The sequence below is a fragment of the Scomber japonicus genome, chromosome 5 (genome assembly GCF_027409825.1).
Source record: "Scomber japonicus isolate fScoJap1 chromosome 5, fScoJap1.pri, whole genome shotgun sequence".
Lineage (NCBI taxonomy): Eukaryota > Metazoa > Chordata > Actinopteri > Scombriformes > Scombridae > Scomber > Scomber japonicus.
The window spans coordinates 11,710,522-11,730,119 of record NC_070582.1 but is presented as its reverse complement, the minus strand read 5'-3'; the positions used below and the strand labels follow the sequence as shown (position 1 = coordinate 11,730,119).

Here is a 19,598-nt window from a genome sequence, read left to right as displayed (position 1 = left end):
GAATTGTTTTTAGATAAGACAATCCAGGATTTGTCTACAATAAACAAGTTACAAGACAAACTATCCCATTTATGACATCATGATATTGATTTTTGTACAAATGCTAATAGTGATTTTTTTTTTTTCTTTTGGTCCATCACCACACACTTTTAATATTTTAACAGTGAAGTCTATGCACAAGCAAAACCTTTCTATTAGCCTGGTGACACACAAGGTTAGAGGTCATCGGCTCTTCAAATGACCTCAATGGTCACCGGGGAGTGGCCTCTCCTAGAGACAAGCTCCGACCAATCACAGCCCAGTTTGCCGGTCCTCTGCTCTACTTTCCCAGGGCCTTGTGATATTCATAACATGTTAATGACCTTCAGCCTATTGATCACGGCCTAACCTTTAGCCATGTGGAGCCCGGTGGTAACCTCGACGCCCACACCACAACATTTGGCAACATGAGTCGACAGATTTCACAATGAACATAAGATCACGTGCTCTTTTTGTATACAACAAACTGATAGACAGAAATGTGAAACTAAAGGTAAAGTGAGGGAATAATACAGAAAACTCCTCTTTTGTTTATTTTAGGCACTGAAATAAATATCTTACAATCCTTTTCACAGCTAAAATCATCACCAGAGGGTTTGTGAGAGTTGAGAATATGTACTTTTAAAATATATTTGCTTTTTTCCCCCAAACTTTGCCAACCGATGTATGTGAATAACACTCAAGGGTTAGAAACCATTCGTGACTGATAAACTACAACATTACTGTAAGTGTGTGTCCTATTTAAGAAAAGTTTTAAATGACACTATGGTAGATGTCTGTGCTTATCCTGAAAACATAATCATTAAGCTGTAACTATCTAGTAAACAAATTATGGGATGCTATTAACCTGATCATTAGTTTTGAGTCATAAATTATAACTATAAGGCTTCAGATGATTAAATCAATAGTTAGCTCTAATCAATATATAATTATGTTCCCCTCTCCTCATTTGATTGGATATTGAAGTGTGGAGATGCCTGTTTGTGGCAGAAATCCCTCAAAATCGTTACACAACCATCCACAAATATTGTTGAGAGTGAGTTTCCTATGTTTTGGAAACCACTATGAAGTCGACACTACGTTAGCTCTGTGTGTGTGTGCGTGTGTGTGTGTGTGTGTGTGTGTGTGTGTGCGTGTGTGTGTGGGGCTGATCTCACAGCTGCAGCCCATTGTTTTGCCATTGAATGAGGGCCGGGAGACGGGAGGGTCATTATCAAAAGGCACGGTCGCCGGATCAATATCTGAATTCATTAAGCAGCTGACTTGCAGCCATCAATATCTCCTCATAATTACCAGGTTCTGTGGTAGGAGCAGATGCAGTTCAGTGTGACCTTATTACCAGTGGCCCTTGGTAGGTGATAGTTCTCTTTGTTCATCTTATTTATTGTCTCAAATATCTGATGAACACAGAAGAGCAGCTCACCACCACACGGGAAATCAGTAGCTGATTACTGGTTAGTTTGTAGTTTAAAAATGACTGTATAGGGATGTAGTCTATGAGTCTGGTTACAGTTTGACTTGCATTTGAGTTTTTTTTACAACATATTATTTTGACTTAAACTCAACATTTTAAAGACCCAAATCACATTTTTTAAGGGTTTCAATATATGTGACACTCTAATCTTATCAACCCTTGATTTGGATAAAAAGAAACTACACAAAACACTTCTAAGATGAAAAAAAGAAGAAATCTCAATCACTGCACAGTGATTGAGATTTCTTTGGCCAAGACTCCATCAGTTGTGTATTAAGCTCTAATATTCAGATTGAGATCTTTCAATGCAGAGTATTGGGACATATTCTGGTTGGTTTAGTGATCAGCTGTGAGAGATTCCTGCCAATTGAATCTATTTGGTTATTTGAGTTTATTAGAGTTGTTATAAAACTGGTCAGTATGAAGATTACCCATGTTAAGAAGGTCTCATGTGTAATTTAAATTGTGATGACTGCAAATGACTCACAGCAAAGAGGATAGGATGACAATCACCAACAAAATATAAATCCAAAGGTTATGGTGTAATTTGGGTAAAATATTTGATCCTTAATAATACAATGCATTGTGATAAAGATATGCATATATTGTGGTATAATACAATTTGGGGGATACATTCAATTGTGAGACTGTATACTGTAAAGCTTATTGTTTGAATATCAACAAATGTTTCAGAGATTTGTTTATAAACCAGTATGAAACTGGAATTTGTGTACTCTTGCAAATGTTTATTCATGACTCATAAATGATGTCCTTGTTTTACAAATCTTTCACCAGTGACTGAAAAAGTAATGAGAACGTATCTTAGGATGCATTTTAAGTTAAATGGTTTAATGCACACATCTTCATACAGAATGGCATCCATATTATGCATAACTGAAGAGATAATTTCCACGTAGGTCATGGACGGTGACATTTGCCAGCTGGAGCAGCACTCCACCCCAGGCCTCCTGTTCCTCTTCACTCTCCTGGTGCCAGGCCTGGTGGGCAGAGTACACCATGCTCAGGACAAGACTCTCAAGCTGAGCCTGAGTCAGTGGCCTCCTCCTCTCAACCTTGAGTGTGTTCACCATCTGCATCATGGGACTCAGACTTCTGGGAATGTTGTCATTGATCTGAGCCAGGAAAGCCCGCCCTGCCCTCATTGATGCCATCTCCTTATCAAGCATGACAATGTTGTTGTCCTGGTCCATTTCTAAACCATACAGCAAGAACTGCATACAAGAGGGGGGAAAGAAACATAAATTGCTTACGCTGCAATCAGAGTAGAATAATAAAAGTTTTTTAAATCTGTATTTGGACTTCTGTCTAAACTAAACTGAAGAAAGTACCTCAAACATCAGGTTTGCATCATATACTGAGGAGCCAGTTCTTTGTGAAGTGGGATTAATGCCTGCAGCCACATCTGAAGTAGAAAATACTGATGTTTAAATTATTAACATAAGTATCTGCAGATAAACAGTCACCTGCTCTATACACTAAAGCTGAACACCTGATATTTTAAATGCATATTATACAGTGCATGCAGTATCATTATGTAACATTCGAAATTTCTGTCCTCATCACAGCACTGTTAGCTGATCTTCAGATTCAACTTACCCTGCAGAAGTTGCTCATAACAAAGCCACAAAATGACCTGCAGGCAGAGTTTAAGCTGTAATTCCATGTTCATTCTTCTCTCGATTATTGCCGACCGATAGCCTATCACCACACCACATCCCTCACTCGCATTTGTGAATCCAGGCAAAGGCAACTCAGGCTGAATACCATGCATTTTTCCATCATGGAAAAAGGACCAAAAGCCATCTGGCTGTGATGAAGAGGAAGACAGCAATAATTTTGAATCCTGGTTCTTTTTACAGCATTGAGACATTTGAGTAAGCACAGCTTTATAGAGTTTGCAGAGGCACTAAAGCTGGAACTAATCTTTCCCCCCTTAAATGTGAAAAAATCACAGATAAAAGTTGAAGGCATTACTTCGATATATTCATCTTGACTTGTACAAAACAAGAAAGTAAATCATATACAATTTAAATAAAAGATTGAACACTCATAAAGTCAATATAAACTGACTAAGAGTGTCTTTCTCAGTTGGGTCCAGCAAAGAAAATGTATTTTTGCCCTTTATACTCTGAAGAGATTTTGCACATGTGCAACAAATAATAAAATGTTTACCCAATGAAATCAAATTATTCATCACAAATATATCTCATTCAGTGGGTGAATCCAGCTCTGAAATGATAACCAGAATGTCTGCTCTGACAACAGTCAACAGTCTCAATACTTCTCTCACAGAGTACATAGATGTTTTCATTCTAATGAAGTGCTTTACAAAATAATTAATAGGATGGATAAATGACATTTAATATTTCAAAGCTCATCTCTTTGGTTTTGTTTTTATATAAATAAAAACACAACAAAACAACCATGACATTAAACATTCATCCAGATAGTGAAGTTTGCCATATGCTGTATCAAAGGCATGATGTGCTATCATCATCTCTGTCACAGAAGGAAAAACTGGCTGACAACTGACAAACTCTCCCATGAATCATCTCAAACTAGCTCCACCTCCAGCAGCTACGACAGCAACATGCTGCTCTAACACTGATGCTTCAGCATTAATAATGTAATGATGTCATATATAATAATCTATCAGTCAGAGGGACTAAACCACTACTTATACTTTAACTACATCACACTGCTAATGCTTATGTACTTTTACTTGTAATGGAGTATTTAAGATAAGATAAGAGATACCCCCCCCCCCCCCCCCCCCCCCGCCCAACCACCAACAAACCTGCTAAAATACTTTGATAAAACACATGCAAGAGTGACCTGCTAACATCAAACGACTGAAGCTTGAAGTACAGCCTGGACTGGCGCAAAATGAAATGGCACGGATGTTCTCTTTCCAGTCCAACCAGTTTGACACACAGAAAAAAGAGATCTGATTAATAAATCACTCTAAATTGGAGTCAGTTAGAGAAGGGGAAGAATCAGACAGGGCAAATTACCAAAGAACACAATGCAATGCAATAAAACAGTAAAGGAAGGAATAATGGGAAGACAAAGGAGGAAAACATGGATAGAGTAGAAAAAAGATAAGACGCAAACAAAAAAGAGACAACAAATATTAGCAACCATGTTTAAAGGTATAAATAGTATCAATTTCCAATGCTGTTATCGGTTCTCAGTGAAATGACACTGGAGACAGAGAACTAAATATTCAAACTATGGAGGATTCAGTGTTGTTCACCAGTTCCTGGCTTTGAGACTGGCCAGCCATGCCCATGCCTGCTGATTATGAACATATACTTTGCAGGTCACATGAATCACAGACACACTTAAGTAACTTTTATCACGTGTTAAGGATGGTGGTAGGTGACAGATTCACACTAAAATAAGATTATCCATCCACACAGTGCAACCAGCAATAGATGTATAGATGAAAAGCAAAACAGTCAAATTAGTCAGAACAATATACATTTACAAATAAACTAACGTTTTATTTGCATGCAGAATGTCTACACAGTGTTATATTTTCACAGCTCAATGTCAGTAAATATTGTAGAGTTAGTATTGGACTAAGAGAGTAGCAAGCCTTCACAGGTAGAGGTTTGGTTACATAAATTGCACATGATTAGCATGACCTGTGTGTGGTGGTGGTGGTGGTTGGGGGTCCAATGTGATATCTTTTCATTGGGCCCAAAATCCCTGGCGGGGCCCCAGTGTGTCAGTGATTCATTATCAAATCAATTTTGCTGCTTATACATTTTCACTGCTCCCTTATACCCAGGCAGACTCTCACATAAGGCATAGCACACCATGGATCTATAATAAGAGCTGGATACTGGATACTATAAGACGTCAAAAATAGTTACAGTTTTAATTCTGCTTAAACTTCATGCAGAATTATTTATTTACCTCAAAGAAATATTACTTCTCTAATGACAACGTCAGTAACACAACTCCACCACAAGGAGACAGCAGCACTAGTTTGTACCATTGAGTCATTTCTTAGGGTCGTGTCGTGTCCAGATGATAACCCCAGACCCGCGGGAGATACCGCGAGAGTGATCACTTTAATCCAAACCATGATCTTACTTTAACAGTAACCAAGTGTTTTTTTTGTACTTAAACCTAAGCAGACCTTAACCACGGCGCATGATAAAACATAATTATTTTTGAACAACTCGCACAGTGAAGAAACGATACGTATAAATATCGCGAGAGTTTCGCAAAGGGTTACCATGTAGACGCGACTGTTTGTCAGCTGACCACTAACAACTTTATTTACTTCCGGTGAGCAGTTCCGTTACTTCTGAATGGTAAAGTAGCGGAGTTAAAGGTAACCCTACTCATTTACTAGTTATTTATAAAGCGTCACGACTCTGCTCCTCTCTCTCTGACATAAATATTAATAATTTTTACCTCCACGAAATCACGGTTGTATTAATACTCGTGGGGAGTTAGCCAGGTAGCTGCTGTGAGTGCTAACGCTAGCGACGGTGTGGAGGATGTTTTTATACCAGATGTTAAGTTAAAGCTGAATTGCATCACAACATGTTCAGGAAATTAAATATGAGAATGTGTAACTCACTATTGATTTTCAATGAAAGGGCTTATAGGGCTATTTTTAAGAGTTACACATTGAAATAGGTAGTCTTTTCTTTTTTCTTTTTGTTTCTTTTGCTCTCATTTTTATTATCATTTCTTGGTGGGTAGCTTAGTTTAACATGGAATTTTGTGTAGGAAAGGCATATATAAGCATTATGCTTCTGCCTATACCTTTTCAGTCATTAACGTCATACATTACTTACTTTATGCTGTTATTTAGAATCTATATACTTATTGTATACTGTAAGTAAGTTTGCTGTGTTGTGATGACTGAACACACTACTACTGCTACTAAAAATTAAAACATTTAAAAAACTACTGCTACTAAAAAAATGCTGTCTTATTGTGTTTTTGCAGGTTCTGTCGGTTGGTATTTACACGTATTAAATTATTTTACAGTGTTTGCACACAAAAAAACCCACATTTTTATGTAAATAGGCCGGACAAATTAATAATAAGTCTCATTATATGTTTTGTAGCTTTTAAATTAAATGAAAGAGTACAGTCTAGACCTGCTCTATGTGTAAAGTGCCTCTGCATGACTTTTGTTGTGATTTGGCGCTTGATTGATTGATTGGTTGATTTCGATCTTCCCAGGCAGGTTAAGTTTCTCAGATGTGATGGTAATCTAAAGTTAGATTGTATTAAAAAACAGCCTATTTTTTCTGAGCACTTTTTATTTTTTTAATTTTCATCCATATTGGTATTACAAGGCAACTCCATCTGCTGAGGAAGATTAATGATTTCACAGCTACTAATTAGAGTTTGTGATTTGGTGTCAGTTCAATTATTCAACTTTTTTTAATCTCAACTCAATAAAACAGTAAACTGAACATTATAATCATGAAGGTAGTATTTATTGTATTGACTGTTGTATTAGACTGCATTACTTTTACCTGGGTGAGCAGAGTGTAAACCAGTGTTGTGTGTCTTGGTGTTTTTCAGTTAGGCGAGCAGCAGAGATGGAGTCCAACGAGGATGGGGGCCTCAGTGTCGGGGGCTCTGTGGGAGAGGAGAATTACTTCTTGGGATACACCTTCACCGACCGCTCCCACTCCAGTCGGGTGGTGAAGAGCATCATGGACTTGTGCTTGGAGGACGGCCTGTTCGCTGATGTCACCATCATGGTGGACAGCAAAGAGTTTCACCTGCACCGGCTGGTCCTCTCAGCACAGAGCAGCTTCTTTCGCTCCATGTTCACCTCCAACCTCAAAGAATCCCACAACCGTTCTATTGAGCTGAAGGATGTCAGCGCCACCGTCTTTCAGCTGCTGATTGACTACATCTATCATGGCACGATTAAATTGCGGGTGGAGGAGCTGCAGGACACGTATGAGATGGCAGACATGTACCAGTTGACTGCTCTGTTTGAGGAATGCTCTCGCTTCCTCTCACGGACGGTGGAGGTCAAGAACTGCCTGCAGGTGATTTACAGTTTTCCACAGGCTTAGCCATCTTTAGACGTCATTATGTAACATCCATCTTATGATATTCTATTTTTGTCCAGGTAATGTGGCTTGCAGACAGACACAGTGACCAGGAGCTGTATACTGCAGCAAAGCACTGTGCTAAAATCCACCTAGCACAACTTCATCAAACTGAAGAATTTCTCAATCTGCCTCTATGTCTGCTCTTGGACATCATCAAAGGTAAAACTAGTTTCTGCTTTATCAATTTTTTTGCAAATTGATTAATCTAACTCAGTACTTACTGGTAATGAATAACATTACTGTTACTCTTTTCCAAAACATACAATTATCTTTGTGTTTAATTGATCTCTTCCTATCTAGCTTGACACCTTTGGTTTCCATTCACTTAGTAACATTCTTGATATTTGCTTCAGATCGATGTGTGTTTTGTTTTGTCATGCAATACTAAAAATTCATTTCACCAACATGAAATATTTTCACAGTGCTGGGTTACCTCTCTCAGGTCAATTTTCAAGTTAATTTTCTAACACGAAACATAAGGTTGAAAAGGACAGAAGTAAAATTCATAATGCATAAATTCACTATAAGATACTAAAAATACTGTTATGGTCCACAACACTTTTAATGAATTCAGCACTTGATGTCTTGTGTTTCTGTTCAGATGGAGTCCCGAGCTCTCAGAATCCAACAGTGGCCATAGAGTCGTGGATAAACCACAACAAGGTGGAGAGAGAGGAGTTTTCTTGTATTCTGCAAGAAAACCTCAAGGTAACATTGTCACATGTAGAAGTTAAAAGCATTCTTGAAGGGGCTCTCATTTCATGTTATTCAAGTATTCTCTAAAGATCTCTTAATCTCTTTCATCTTTTGTGTCTACAGGAAATTGGTGAGAATGTCCATATATACCTGATTGGTAAAGAGGAGACGAGGACTCACTCTCTGGCCGTGTCACTACACTGTGATGAAGATGATGCCATCAGCGTGAGCGGTCAGAACAGTTTATGCCACCAGATCACTGCAGCCTGTAAGCATGGTGCAGACCTGTATGTGGTGGGGGGATCTATCCCCCGCCGCATGTGGAAGTGTAACATGCACACCATGGACTGGGAGCGCTGCGCCCCACTGCCCCGAGACCGCCTTCACCACACCATGGTCTCTGTGTCCACTGAGGATGCTATCTACTCATTAGGAGGTAAGACGCTGCAGGACACACTCTCTAATGCTGTCATCTACTACACAGTGAAGGACAACATGTGGACAGAGACCAGTCAGCTGGACACCGCAGTGTCTGGGGCCGCTGGCGTTAACTTGGGAGGGACCATCTACCTGCTAGGGGGGGAGGAGAATGACATGGACTTTTTTACAAAGCCATCCCGTCTCATTCAGTGCTTTGACACTGCCACCCAGAAGTGCCAGATCAAACCTTACATGTTGCCGTTTGCTGGGTGCATGCATGCAGCGGTCCACATGGATGTGATCTTTATCGTAGCAGAAGGAGACTCCCTGGTTTGCTACAACCCTTTGCTGGAGAGCTTCACCCGCCTGCGTTTCCCTGAAGTGTGGAGCTGCGTTCCTTCACTCTGGAAAGTGGCCAGCTGTAATGGCTGCATATATGTTTTCAGAGACAAATGTAAGAAAGGCGATGCAAACACGTTAAAGTTCAACCCGGCCACGTCTGTCGTCTCCGTTATCAGAGGCATAAAAATCCTCCTCACAAACTGGCAGTTTGTTTTGGCCTAAACTGTCTTCTTGATGTTCACACTGTGATTGACACACTCGCCATGGAGAATCAGGGAAGACGTTTGGGTAAATTGTTATGACTCTACTGTTCAGACATCTTGCAAGGAGACCTGCTCTAAATGTATTTACTAAGCTGATTTCTGCATCACTCATTCCACTCTGACTTCACCACCAGATCAGTAAAAACAGTTCAGTGGTGTGTGTGTGTGTGTCAGTTGCTTGTATTACAGTATGTCTCATTGTGGATCCATTAGTTGACAAGTCAAACAATTTGTGATGATGCTGTAGCCAGTGATGTACTAATCAACATTATTTTCTTGTGCACTGCTTGTATATTGACACGCATGAACAACTTCAGTGTAAAAAAAAATGTACTGAACACAAAACATCCCTCAGTATAAGTGATGTAAGTGATGATGTAGGCTGTGTCCTCAGATGTCAAATATGAAGTCTGTGCATAAACATGATAATGGATGTTTTCTAACTTTTCAATTTTTCACAGTTTGTTGTTTTAAGATTGTATTTTTTTTATGTAAATGTTCCTCAACTTTAACTGTTGACAAATATGTCAAATATATGGCTGTAGCTACAAGCTGTCACTGTTTGTTTCCATATTTATCTCCCTTTAGCCTTTATGAATGAACTAAATACTATTAATACTATATTCATTACAAAGGATTTAAATGTTTCACTGTAGCTGTTACACAACGATGCACTTAGAAATAGTCCACTTTGGTGCCGTGTAGCTGTGAAAGCTTTGCCTCAACAAAGATGTATCTTCTAACCACATTTATCTTTGGATTGGTTATGCATCTTGGGAATGACAAGGTGGTAAAGGTTCCTGTTTGTGTCCTTGGAGGATAAAAGGAGAGTTGAAGGAGAGAAAGCTACTACAGAGAGGCCAAAACTTTGATCCCATTGATGTGTTGCAGGAGGCTGTGCAGCTGAAACCCAAGCCCAGTAACATGTCAGACTTTGTGAACTATTCTAAGCATCAGTTGCTGACGCTGAGATGAGGGGTGGGGGTTTCTGGAGGGCACATATGCCCCTCCATAAGAACTTCCAAATGAAACTGACAGCCACTACAAGCACCATCTGACATGCAGTCCCTTAATGTTGGGAAATAAAGCTGTTTATAGCCCTCTTATGACAGGTCACAGTCCATTGTGTCAGACTGGTTAGATCCATTTGTGGCTGCATGTATTAAACGCTCCAGTGGGCTGTGATGTCAAGATTTCTACTCCAGCATTTGGTCAGAGTGGGGTTTAATGTGAAGGTATATCGCTAGGAGCTATAGTGACCTTGGGGCTGCTTGCTGAGGGCAGAACAGAATTCCTGAAGGGACACATGGTCTAGAGTGACAAGGCCATCTGCTGTAGCGCCAGCACTAGGAGGAAGGTGGAGGGGGTCGGACAGAGGGGTGCTGAGAATTCCTTTCGCTGGGGTGTGGAGGGAGTAGATATTCTGGGATATCAGTGCTCGCACTCCGCTGGGAAACGTGTTTCTTTGACGTTTTTCAAACGGAAATCTGAGGGAGAATTTTTGAACACTTGATGGTGAGAGGGGATCGTTGCAGGGTTAAACGGGGAAGATTTTTTCTTGGCCCTCCAACTCTCCACGAAGCAATTGGTGATAATGGTCTTGGTGTGTTGCCGTGTTACTTTGGCAGATCCAGTTTCCTTTCCCTCTCAGCACAGCCGGAGCTGAGAAAGCTGGATCTGTTAGGCCTCCTGGCACCGACCGCTCAGAGGATCATCTTCAAGGGATCTTCTTTGGAGTTGTACTTTGCATGGCAAGGATCTACTTTCTTGCTGCCTCACTGAAATTGCATGGCCTAAACGAATGAATATTTTTATGAGGCGCCTTGTACCAGAGATGGGCCAGGACCAAACCAAGCACCAGATAGAGAAGGGCCTGAGGTTGTATCAGTCAAATCAGACAGAGAAAGCCCTGCACGTCTGGACAAAAGTGCTGGAGAAGACCTCAGACCCTGGAGGGAAGTTTCGGGTTTTAGGATGTTTGATCACAGCTCACTCAGAAATGGGAAAATATAAAGATATGCTCAAGGTAAGACTCCCAAAGAACAGCTTGCTTCACATAACGTATTACTTACAATTCAAGAAACAAGTAAAATGTAATTGCTGTATACTGAGGTGACTATAGAATTTTAGTTTGGGAACATTATTATTTAAGTAATGTGTCTTTTTGGCGTGTATGAGAAGTTTTCCTTTATTAATATTTTCTTTCTGAATAGCCTTGTGATCTCTTGGTTTAGGTAATTCATGTGTAGAGATACTTCAGTTTTTTAACACTGATTATATGTTATTATGCAACCAGCAGTGAGTGTCTGTGTGAGGTTGCAATCCTAATGAGAAAATGCAACTGAATACCTCATCAATTTCATGTGTCATCATGTCTGCTCGGCGCCGGCACATTTCATGCTTGTAGTAGCATTTTAACATTTCCAGAATATCCAAGTGATTATTAAACAAGAGGCGGTCAAAGGTTACCTTCTTAGTTCCATTTACAGTGATCTTGAGAAGCATGGGTTAATTTGTGGCTTCCAGACGATGCAGAGTAAATAAGTGCCCTGCAACGTGAGTATCAGTGTGGGGTGTCTTGTTGACATAATCAGTCTGACTCAAGCAGCACCCACTCTCTGTGCCATAGTTTAATGAGGATCTCATAAAGTTGTGGCTCTAAAGTAGAGGCCTCATCTTTTTGAGTACATTGATCAGATCCTTTCTCTTACATTCAGTATTTAAATATACAACCATTCATCTGACTATTCACAATTTGCCTTAACATTTTCCATCACTCCTCAGTACGCCCTCAATCAAATCGACACAGCCAGAGAGATGGAGGACCCAGACTACCTGACAGAGGGCTACCTGAATTTGGCGCGCAGCAACGAGAAGCTGTGCGACTTCCAGAAAACCGTCTCGTACTGTAAGACCTGCTTAAACATGCAGGGTACCACTGTCAGCCTGCAGCTCAATGGCCAGGTATGTCTTAGCATGGGCAACGCCTTCCTGGGCCTAAGTGTCTTCCAGAAAGCTTTGGAGAGCTACGAGAAGGCCCTGCGCTACGCACACAACAACGATGACAAGATGCTGGAATGTAGAGTCTGCTGCAGTCTGGGGAACATCTATGTTCAGCTTAAGGTACGTCCACTTAAGTAAATGCACTGCTTTCATTCAAAGGAGGTCTGATTGTTATAAAACTAGCTGAAAGATGATTTTGAGGATTTCAGTGTGTGCTGCATTTTAAGCAGTCATTGCTCAGCATGAACTTTGGCTAAATCAATTTTACATTTGTTCTTATATGAGACATTATAGACAAGGAGACTGAATAAGACAGAAATCTAAAATACTCAGTTATTTTAACTGGGTGAAACGGTCAATGGACTGCACGTGTGACTTGATTACGCAATCAATACTGATGTTGCCAGTGTATTTACAGAGCATGATAACACTGCAGAGCACCCAAACAAACATCATCATTGGTTAGCTCATGCAATACTAGGCATTGTACAACAAGGGCGGAGTGAGCAGGCCCGGCGGGGGCTCATGTAGTACCCTTGACATCAGAGATTTGTAAGCGTAATCCCCCCAGCTTCCTGGGGAGGATTGGTTTCAGTGGGCATGTGATAAAGTGCTAGTGGAAGAATGCACTCATATGTCACGTTATTTTATGAAACAAAACTCATTCACAGCTCTCTGGTCAGTCTCTTGATTTGGACACTGGTGAACGTTCAAGGGAAGGAATTACAAATCTGAAACCCTGAAGCATCAGTAGTATATAATTAAGATGTTCTGCTTTTTTTGGGCAGTACTTGGACTACAGAGATTTAACTTTTTAATAATGTCTGCCAACAGGACTATGAGAAAGCCCTGTTTTTCCCCTGCAAAGCAGCTGAGCTCGTCAATGACTACGGCAAGGGTTGGAGCCTCAAGTATCGCGCCATGAGCCAGTACCACATGTCTGTAGCCTACAGGAAACTGGAGCGCCTGGCAGACGCCATGGAATGCTGTGAGGTATTGTTTTATAATTGTCCAGCACATGATAACTGTCCTCGGAGACAAACTTACATAACGTAAGGAGAATGTCACAGTTTTGGTTTCCTCACCAACTTGTCTTCCCCTGCCACCTTTGACTGTTCTGATGTCGGAGCCGTAGATATAGTAGATGCTGTGCAGCCGACAGGTGCGAGTGCCAGTTGTTGTGTTGTACGAGGCCTTAGACCTCGACAAAAATATGCTCACAGAGGCGCTGGTTTAAAGTGTTAATGAAGAGGGTGGCTTTAGTCTTCACTCTGTTCTAATTATGTACTGGGGGTGAAAAATAACTTGATGTCATTGCCTTGGAGTGCACAAGTATTGTAACAAGATAGCAGGATGCATTTCAGATTTATTACATTTACAAAACACATTTAGCCAAACAATTTATACATCTCCTCATATTTGGAATACCAGCGCACAAGAGGAGACCTAAAGGTGAAAAGCAACAACGTCTCACATTCCCCCATCACTGCTCACTGAGGTTTATATGAAAATGTACTGTGTGAAAATTAAATTAAATAAATCTTCAATTCCTGGATTGAAATAAGTATTTAGATTACAAACAAGACTCTGCTATTTGATCTAGTCCAAAGAATGCTTGTTTTTTTTATGTGCACCGTACAAAATGTTTGTATTTATAATAAGACTCAATTTTAGGGAGCATATTTGTATTATAGATGATTGTACCGTATATTACTGTTAATACTTCCAGTTGATTCAAGTCACGTGCTGAGGGTCAGACGTCTAAAAGGTGCCTCTTGTGCTTCAACAGGAATCTATGAAGATTGCTCTGCAGCATGGTGACCGTCCCCTGCAGGCCCTGTGCTTACAAAACTTTGCAGACATACATCGCTGCAGGCATGACGTAGATGTAAGGTGGCAATATTGTGGTTGAAGATAAGACTTTGCCCATGCGTTGTATACTTTATTTGACTTAAATATTTGAACTATGTGCTAAACTTTTATTGGGGTAATCATCGTTTCCATTCAGAAAGCATTCCCTCGCTATGAGTCTGCACTGGCTATCATGACTGAGGTTGGAAATCGTCTTGGACATTCACACTTGTGCCTGGGAGTTGCAAAGTGTTGGCTTCTGCAGAAAGATTATGACAAGGTACCCATACTTAATATATACAAAGTCATTTTAGTGATTTTACCTGGCTATCACAAACATATGACTCAGACTTAATTATCTTATGGTTTTCTTAATGAGTATTAATGTGATTTTTGTTTACTTTTTTAGGCTCTGGAGTGTTTGCACCAAGCACAAGAACTGGCAGATGGAATGGGAAACAAGGTATTAAATGTTTTCTTACACAATATTTAATCTTTGAGGAATATTTCTTATTAGGTTTTAGTGCAATATCTGATGGATAATCCAGAAACCACAGTAATGTGTAGACTGTCGATGTTGCTGTATGTCACTTACGTTGTATGTAAATTGAATGTGATTGTAGCCACTAGACAAGACAAGACAAATTTCTTCCTTGAGGACAATAAAGTTGATTCTGACAGATTCTTCTGTCATACTGATACTCTTTTTCCTGTATGTGTCTTCAGCTGGTGACATTGAAGGTGCATTGTCTGAGTGAGCAGATATACCGAAACCAGGGGAAGCAGGAGGAGGTCAGAGAGCAGGTGGTGAAATTCCTGCAGTGTGTCGAGGAGCTGGAGCTCTACTGCGGCATGTGCGGCGAGTCCATCGGGGACAGGGACCAAAAGCTGCAGGCCTTACCCTGTTCCCACGTTTTCCATCTCAAGTGGGTGTTTACTCAAGGTCTACTCTTGCCTTACACTATGGGTGTTTTTAAAATAGGTATACAGGCCACTAGATAAAACCATTGACATAGCTGTTTTATCTTTTCAGATGTCTACAGACAAATGGGACAAAGGGTTGTCCTAAATGTTTCAAGTCCTCCATGAAGCCTGGATTTGTGTGATTATGAGACTGTGTTAGTGCGATGGATTTGCAAACACAGCATGCTGATTCCTCACAGGCTCCTGACTGATCTGAGAGAAGCAGGCAGTCTCAGGATGTGCTGAAGATGTCTGAGGAGTAATTATTCACTGCTCTGTGCAGAGGATGCTGAACTGAACCAAGTGTCCCAGCGGGCAGCTCTGAGGACTCAATCAAGGCATCTATTGTTATTTACAGACACCAGTCTGTGAGTGAGTAAATGAAGCGGACAGAGAAGGTATATCTGCCAATGTTACATTTCAATATAAGCTGAAGTTGAAGTCCTTCATTGATCTGAAGACAGGCCATTTATTGCAGAGTTCAAGTAGAGAGGAACATGGGCTGTCTAAAGAGCATTTATAACTTAATGTATGCTATTATATAAAGTAGTATTTTATAGGAAGGATGAGATTAAATGAATTCAGGATTTGTTGTTCAAATTCCAATATCAGCTTTTACACATCATCCACATTTTATTTACTGAGGAGCCATTTCTGAACTCAACAGATTTCATATATTTATTATTGTATATACTATTATGGTTATTTGTTTTAAAAAGTTTGATTTGATTTAGGTGTTTTGTGAAACCTGAAACTAACTAAAATCTCTTAACCATTTAAAAACTATTATGTCTTTACAAAGCAGGTATATGCAGCTGTTTTTCCTTATCCACTGAGGTTAAGGAGCAGGATCAACACACATTGTGTTATTCATAGAAATTCCTTTTCTGTCCATTTCTGGAAAATTGTTTTAGTCTGACATCATTACGGACACAGATTGTTGATAAGGAAATCTATTGGGTAAGAAACTTTTCTGACCAATTGCATACTTGTCAAATAATTGTTTAGAAAGTATACAAATGGTTGAACGTATTTTTTACACATTTGTAGTTATATGTAAATAGGAATTTATTGGTTAAATCTCAAAAGTGAGATTGAGATTATTTACTTTCAGGGTGATTTTGATGGAGAAAGACAAAATACTGACTTTTAAAGAGAGCTCAGCGCGTCAAATGTTGCATGTTTTATTTATGATGCAGAGCAACTAAATTGGATTAAATCAATGGATGTTTCCAGATAATTGCATATTTACTTATATCAGAATTGTTTATTACAGTATTTAATAATATTCTGTGGCTTTTACCCAATTCCTTATATAGTTATTCAATTTATTTAACATATTTTGATTTGGAAAAAAGCCATTTGAATCAAAAATAATCATGGCTTACATGAAGTTTGTATTACATAGTAAATTTCCCTTAAAAATTGTAATCCCCTTAGACGAAGACTCCTTTTATTGAAACTGTAGTTGTAGTATGGGAAAGTGCTGTCTCACGGACGTGAGACTTTGATCAATTTAATCTTATGATGACAACAGTACAAAATCTTAGAACTGCAGTAATTTCAACAAACACAACCATACCTTTTAAAACTTTTATAGTCAAAGCAAAGAAGTGAGCTATTTTTGTCATTACAAACCCTGCTGAAAAATATTATTATTTTAAAAAAGCTTGCATCAAAGCAACACATTTACTTTTATTGCACGAGCACTTACTGTATGTTTTTTGTTTTAAGAACTCATTAAATCAGCAAATAGGCTGATCTATATAGACGAATATGGACTGACTGACACATGGAGATTGCAAAACCCAAATAAAAGAGAGAAGTCATATTACTTACCATGCCACAAGTTATATTCACACATTACTTTTATTAACTATATGATAGAGTATTAGACCCCACCATTCATTGCATCACACTTTCAGATCATGGCCACATCACCATGACATTCCTAGCAGACTCCCACTTCCGCCGAACACGATGCCTCACTACCCTGACAAGATTGAACTTCTTTTTTTTTCTCCACCCCTACAACGAATATACATTATGGGAAACACCAAAAGCAGTAATGAGAGGAAGAATAATTTAATTTTGCACAAACCCAAAAAAAGAACATCACGTAGCTTGGACCGTTTAGCCTCTCAAACTGCCTAGAGGTCCAACCTTCAGAGACCTGTTAAAAATGTAGGATTTGGTCTGTGTTTAACTCATTGGATTAACATGCTATACTCATCCCCCATTGATTCAGTAACAGCCTGTCAAATTATATTTAAACCCTTCTGTTTAAAAAGAAGCATGAGACAGAGATGTCCACTATCACGATCACCTTTTGTTTTCATAGCACCTGTGCTTACGTTCATAAGGCAGAATCGCAGTATATCAGGCATTCAGTCTAAATCACTTCATCATAAAATCAGTTTATATGTCGATGATATCCAGTTATAGGTGTCTTCTCCTTCAACCTCTCTTCAGTCAGTCCATAGCCTGATTAACAGCATGAGTAAGTGTCTTCCATCAACTAGGTCAAATCTAAGAGTGGGATGCTGAGGACAGGGATGTATCCTCATTCCATAAAATACCTAGGTATTCATGTGTCATCTACACAGAGACTCAAACCAATCTTCTCTCTGCCGTTAAAGACCATTAAAGGGGACATCATTATCACTATGTGGTCGTATCTGCAGTCAAAATTAACCTACTTGCAAGAATAAACTACCTCTCTGTCATGTCTCCTGTTAACATGCCCCACAGCTCGCTCTCCTCTCTTAACAGTTAATCATTTCTGTTGGAAAGACAGAAGATCTCAAATTAAAACATCTGTCCTTCAAAAACCTCCAAATTTATACCATTGCTGGTATTTCCTGTCACACCAGATGTAGTCCTGATTATATAACAGACAAAAACTCACCAAAAATCCTAGCTGAAAACTTTCCTTTTACTGACAAGACCCTTAAACATCACAACTGTTTGAAATGTTCAGCCAGCAACAACAGCTGTATCAGTCACTTTTTTGAGGCCTTTTGTCTTTCCAGCATGGAAGGAGAGGGGAGTAGCCAGCCTGGGGAACCTATTCAGTGGTGGCTTGTTCACGATCTTTGACCTTTACTACAATATACCTCACTGTTGCCACTTTAAATATGTACAGCTGGAAGAAGCCCTGAAGGTGAAAATAAACATCAGTAATTTCAATTATGATGCACCCTGTTTATAGTATATCATAGCTTGAAGTGACTGAAGCTAACAAAAAGTGATTGAAGATAAACACATTTCTTTTTCATATCAGGAAACCATTGTGTTAATACTCAAAACTCAACTAATACAAGAACTCGTACAACACATCCCTTGTCCACCATATGGGATTTTCTGATGAGAGTATATCTTCTCTCTGTCCACATGCAATAGATGATTATTTTCATGCCTTCTGGCTCTGTTCACCTGTTCAGTCCCTCTGGTCGGAGATCATGAACACGCTAACCCACATACTCAGCCTCAGCATCCCCCTCCGTCCAGCCGTCTGAATCCCGGGTGACCTCTCTGCATCTCCTATTAACACTCTAAACCATTCACATTTTAATAGCATTAACAGTGGCTAAGAGGATCATATTGCTCAAATGGAAAAATAGAACTAAACTATCCATCACGCACTGGCTCACTTTGTGGACAGCAACCTCACCGGCCAATTTGCTATGCATACCACTTGCAAATCTCTCTTTACAACACACTGTGCTTGTATACGTTATACAATAGTTGTCATCTGCCCTCCTAGTGTCTTCCTTATTTGTTATGTACTATTATTGTGTTGTAATGTGACTGAATTTGTTTTCTGTTTTCGTCCTATGTATTGTTATTATGTCTTGTTTACATAATAAAAGAGGAAAAAAAGCACATCACTGTTCAATCTCTGAGTGGAAAAACTCCATCACAGTGGATATACATCAGGGTTGGGAAGGTTACTTTGGAAATGTAATAGGTTACAGATTACTAGTTACCCTATCAAGTGTAATAAGTAATGTAACTATTTCAATGACTTAATCAAAGTAATGTAACTCATTACATTTTATTACTTTTCTAACGAATGTTTTCAGCTGTTAGGGTAAGTTTGCCCATTAAGCCCACCAAGATCTAAGTTCAGGTGTTTTTCATGGATACTAACTGATTTATAAGGGAGATCATTTCTTATAAAGCCAGATTTATCTCTCATTTGAAAATGTATTCATTAGTTCATGTAGATTTTGGAATATAAAATAAAGATATTTTATGAAAAGAGTCTGGCACGGGCTTAATTGGTACTGTGACATCATTTAAGCCCATGTGTGCTTTTGAAATTAAGAAACTGTCTAATGCCCTACTGTATCCTCTGAAGGTTGAAAAAGATATACGCATGTGTAACTGATCAAAGAGGACTAGAAACATTTTTCA

At 39.4% G+C, this 19,598-nt stretch overlaps 3 protein-coding genes across 4 annotated transcripts; 2 read left to right on the top strand and 1 right to left on the bottom strand.

Annotated features, from left to right (window-relative positions):
- Positions 1 to 2,342: 2,342 nt before the first annotated feature.
- LOC128359362 (protein FAM180A-like) lies at positions 2,343 to 3,305 on the bottom strand. Its single transcript, XM_053319856.1, has 3 exons — positions 3,131 to 3,305; positions 2,863 to 2,936; positions 2,343 to 2,745 (listed from the first exon to the last, which is right to left on the bottom strand). The coding sequence occupies exons 1-3, from the start codon at positions 3,303 to 3,305 to the stop codon at positions 2,398 to 2,400; spliced, it is 597 nt and encodes a 198-aa protein (XP_053175831.1). The 3' UTR covers positions 2,343 to 2,397.
- Positions 3,306 to 5,838: 2,533 nt separating this feature from the next.
- Positions 5,839 to 9,800, top strand: kbtbd4 (kelch repeat and BTB (POZ) domain containing 4). Its single transcript, XM_053319117.1, has 5 exons — positions 5,839 to 5,882; positions 7,097 to 7,575; positions 7,659 to 7,800; positions 8,243 to 8,349; positions 8,461 to 9,800. The coding sequence occupies exons 2-5, from the start codon at positions 7,114 to 7,116 to the stop codon at positions 9,319 to 9,321; spliced, it is 1,572 nt and encodes a 523-aa protein (XP_053175092.1). The 5' UTR covers positions 5,839 to 5,882; positions 7,097 to 7,113; the 3' UTR covers positions 9,322 to 9,800.
- Positions 9,801 to 10,866: 1,066 nt separating this feature from the next.
- Positions 10,867 to 15,322, top strand: rapsn (receptor-associated protein of the synapse, 43kD). Of its 2 annotated transcripts, XM_053319522.1 has the most exons (8): positions 10,867 to 11,388; positions 12,147 to 12,485; positions 13,200 to 13,358; positions 14,155 to 14,253; positions 14,374 to 14,496; positions 14,626 to 14,679; positions 14,943 to 15,142; positions 15,250 to 15,322. In XM_053319522.1, exons 1-8 carry the CDS (start codon positions 11,164 to 11,166, stop codon positions 15,320 to 15,322), a joined length of 1,272 nt encoding a protein of 423 aa, XP_053175497.1. In that variant the 5' UTR covers positions 10,867 to 11,163. The 2 variants fall into 2 exon arrangements, with proteins under 2 accessions (XP_053175497.1, XP_053175498.1); XM_053319523.1 differs by lacking the exons at positions 14,374 to 14,496; positions 14,626 to 14,679 and having other exon boundaries at positions 11,197 to 11,388.
- Positions 15,323 to 19,598: the final 4,276 nt, after the last annotated feature.

Bases quoted from the DNA above. Each gene is read 5' to 3' on its own strand.
- LOC128359362 (XM_053319856.1), bottom strand. From the start codon at position 3,305: ATGCATGGTATTCAGCCTGAGTTGCCTTTGCCTGGATTCACAAATGCG. The intron at 2,937-3,130 runs GTAAGTTGAATC...TTTCTACTTCAG, and splicing joins TTATGAGCAACTTCTGCAGG to ATGTGGCTGCAGGCATTAAT. The intron at 2,746-2,862 runs GTACTTTCTTCA...TCTTGTATGCAG, and splicing joins ATGCAAACCTGATGTTTGAG to TTCTTGCTGTATGGTTTAGA.
- kbtbd4 (XM_053319117.1), top strand. From the start codon at position 7,114: ATGGAGTCCAACGAGGATGGGGGCCTCAGTGTCGGGGGCTCTGTGGGA. The intron at 7,801-8,242 runs GTAAAACTAGTT...GTTTCTGTTCAG, and splicing joins GCTCTTGGACATCATCAAAG to ATGGAGTCCCGAGCTCTCAG. The intron at 8,350-8,460 runs GTAACATTGTCA...TTGTGTCTACAG, and splicing joins TTCTGCAAGAAAACCTCAAG to GAAATTGGTGAGAATGTCCA.
- rapsn (XM_053319522.1), top strand. From the start codon at position 11,164: ATGAATATTTTTATGAGGCGCCTTGTACCAGAGATGGGCCAGGACCAA. The intron at 14,254-14,373 runs GTAAGGTGGCAA...GTTTCCATTCAG, and splicing joins GCTGCAGGCATGACGTAGAT to AAAGCATTCCCTCGCTATGA. The intron at 14,680-14,942 runs GTATTAAATGTT...ATGTGTCTTCAG, and splicing joins CAGATGGAATGGGAAACAAG to CTGGTGACATTGAAGGTGCA.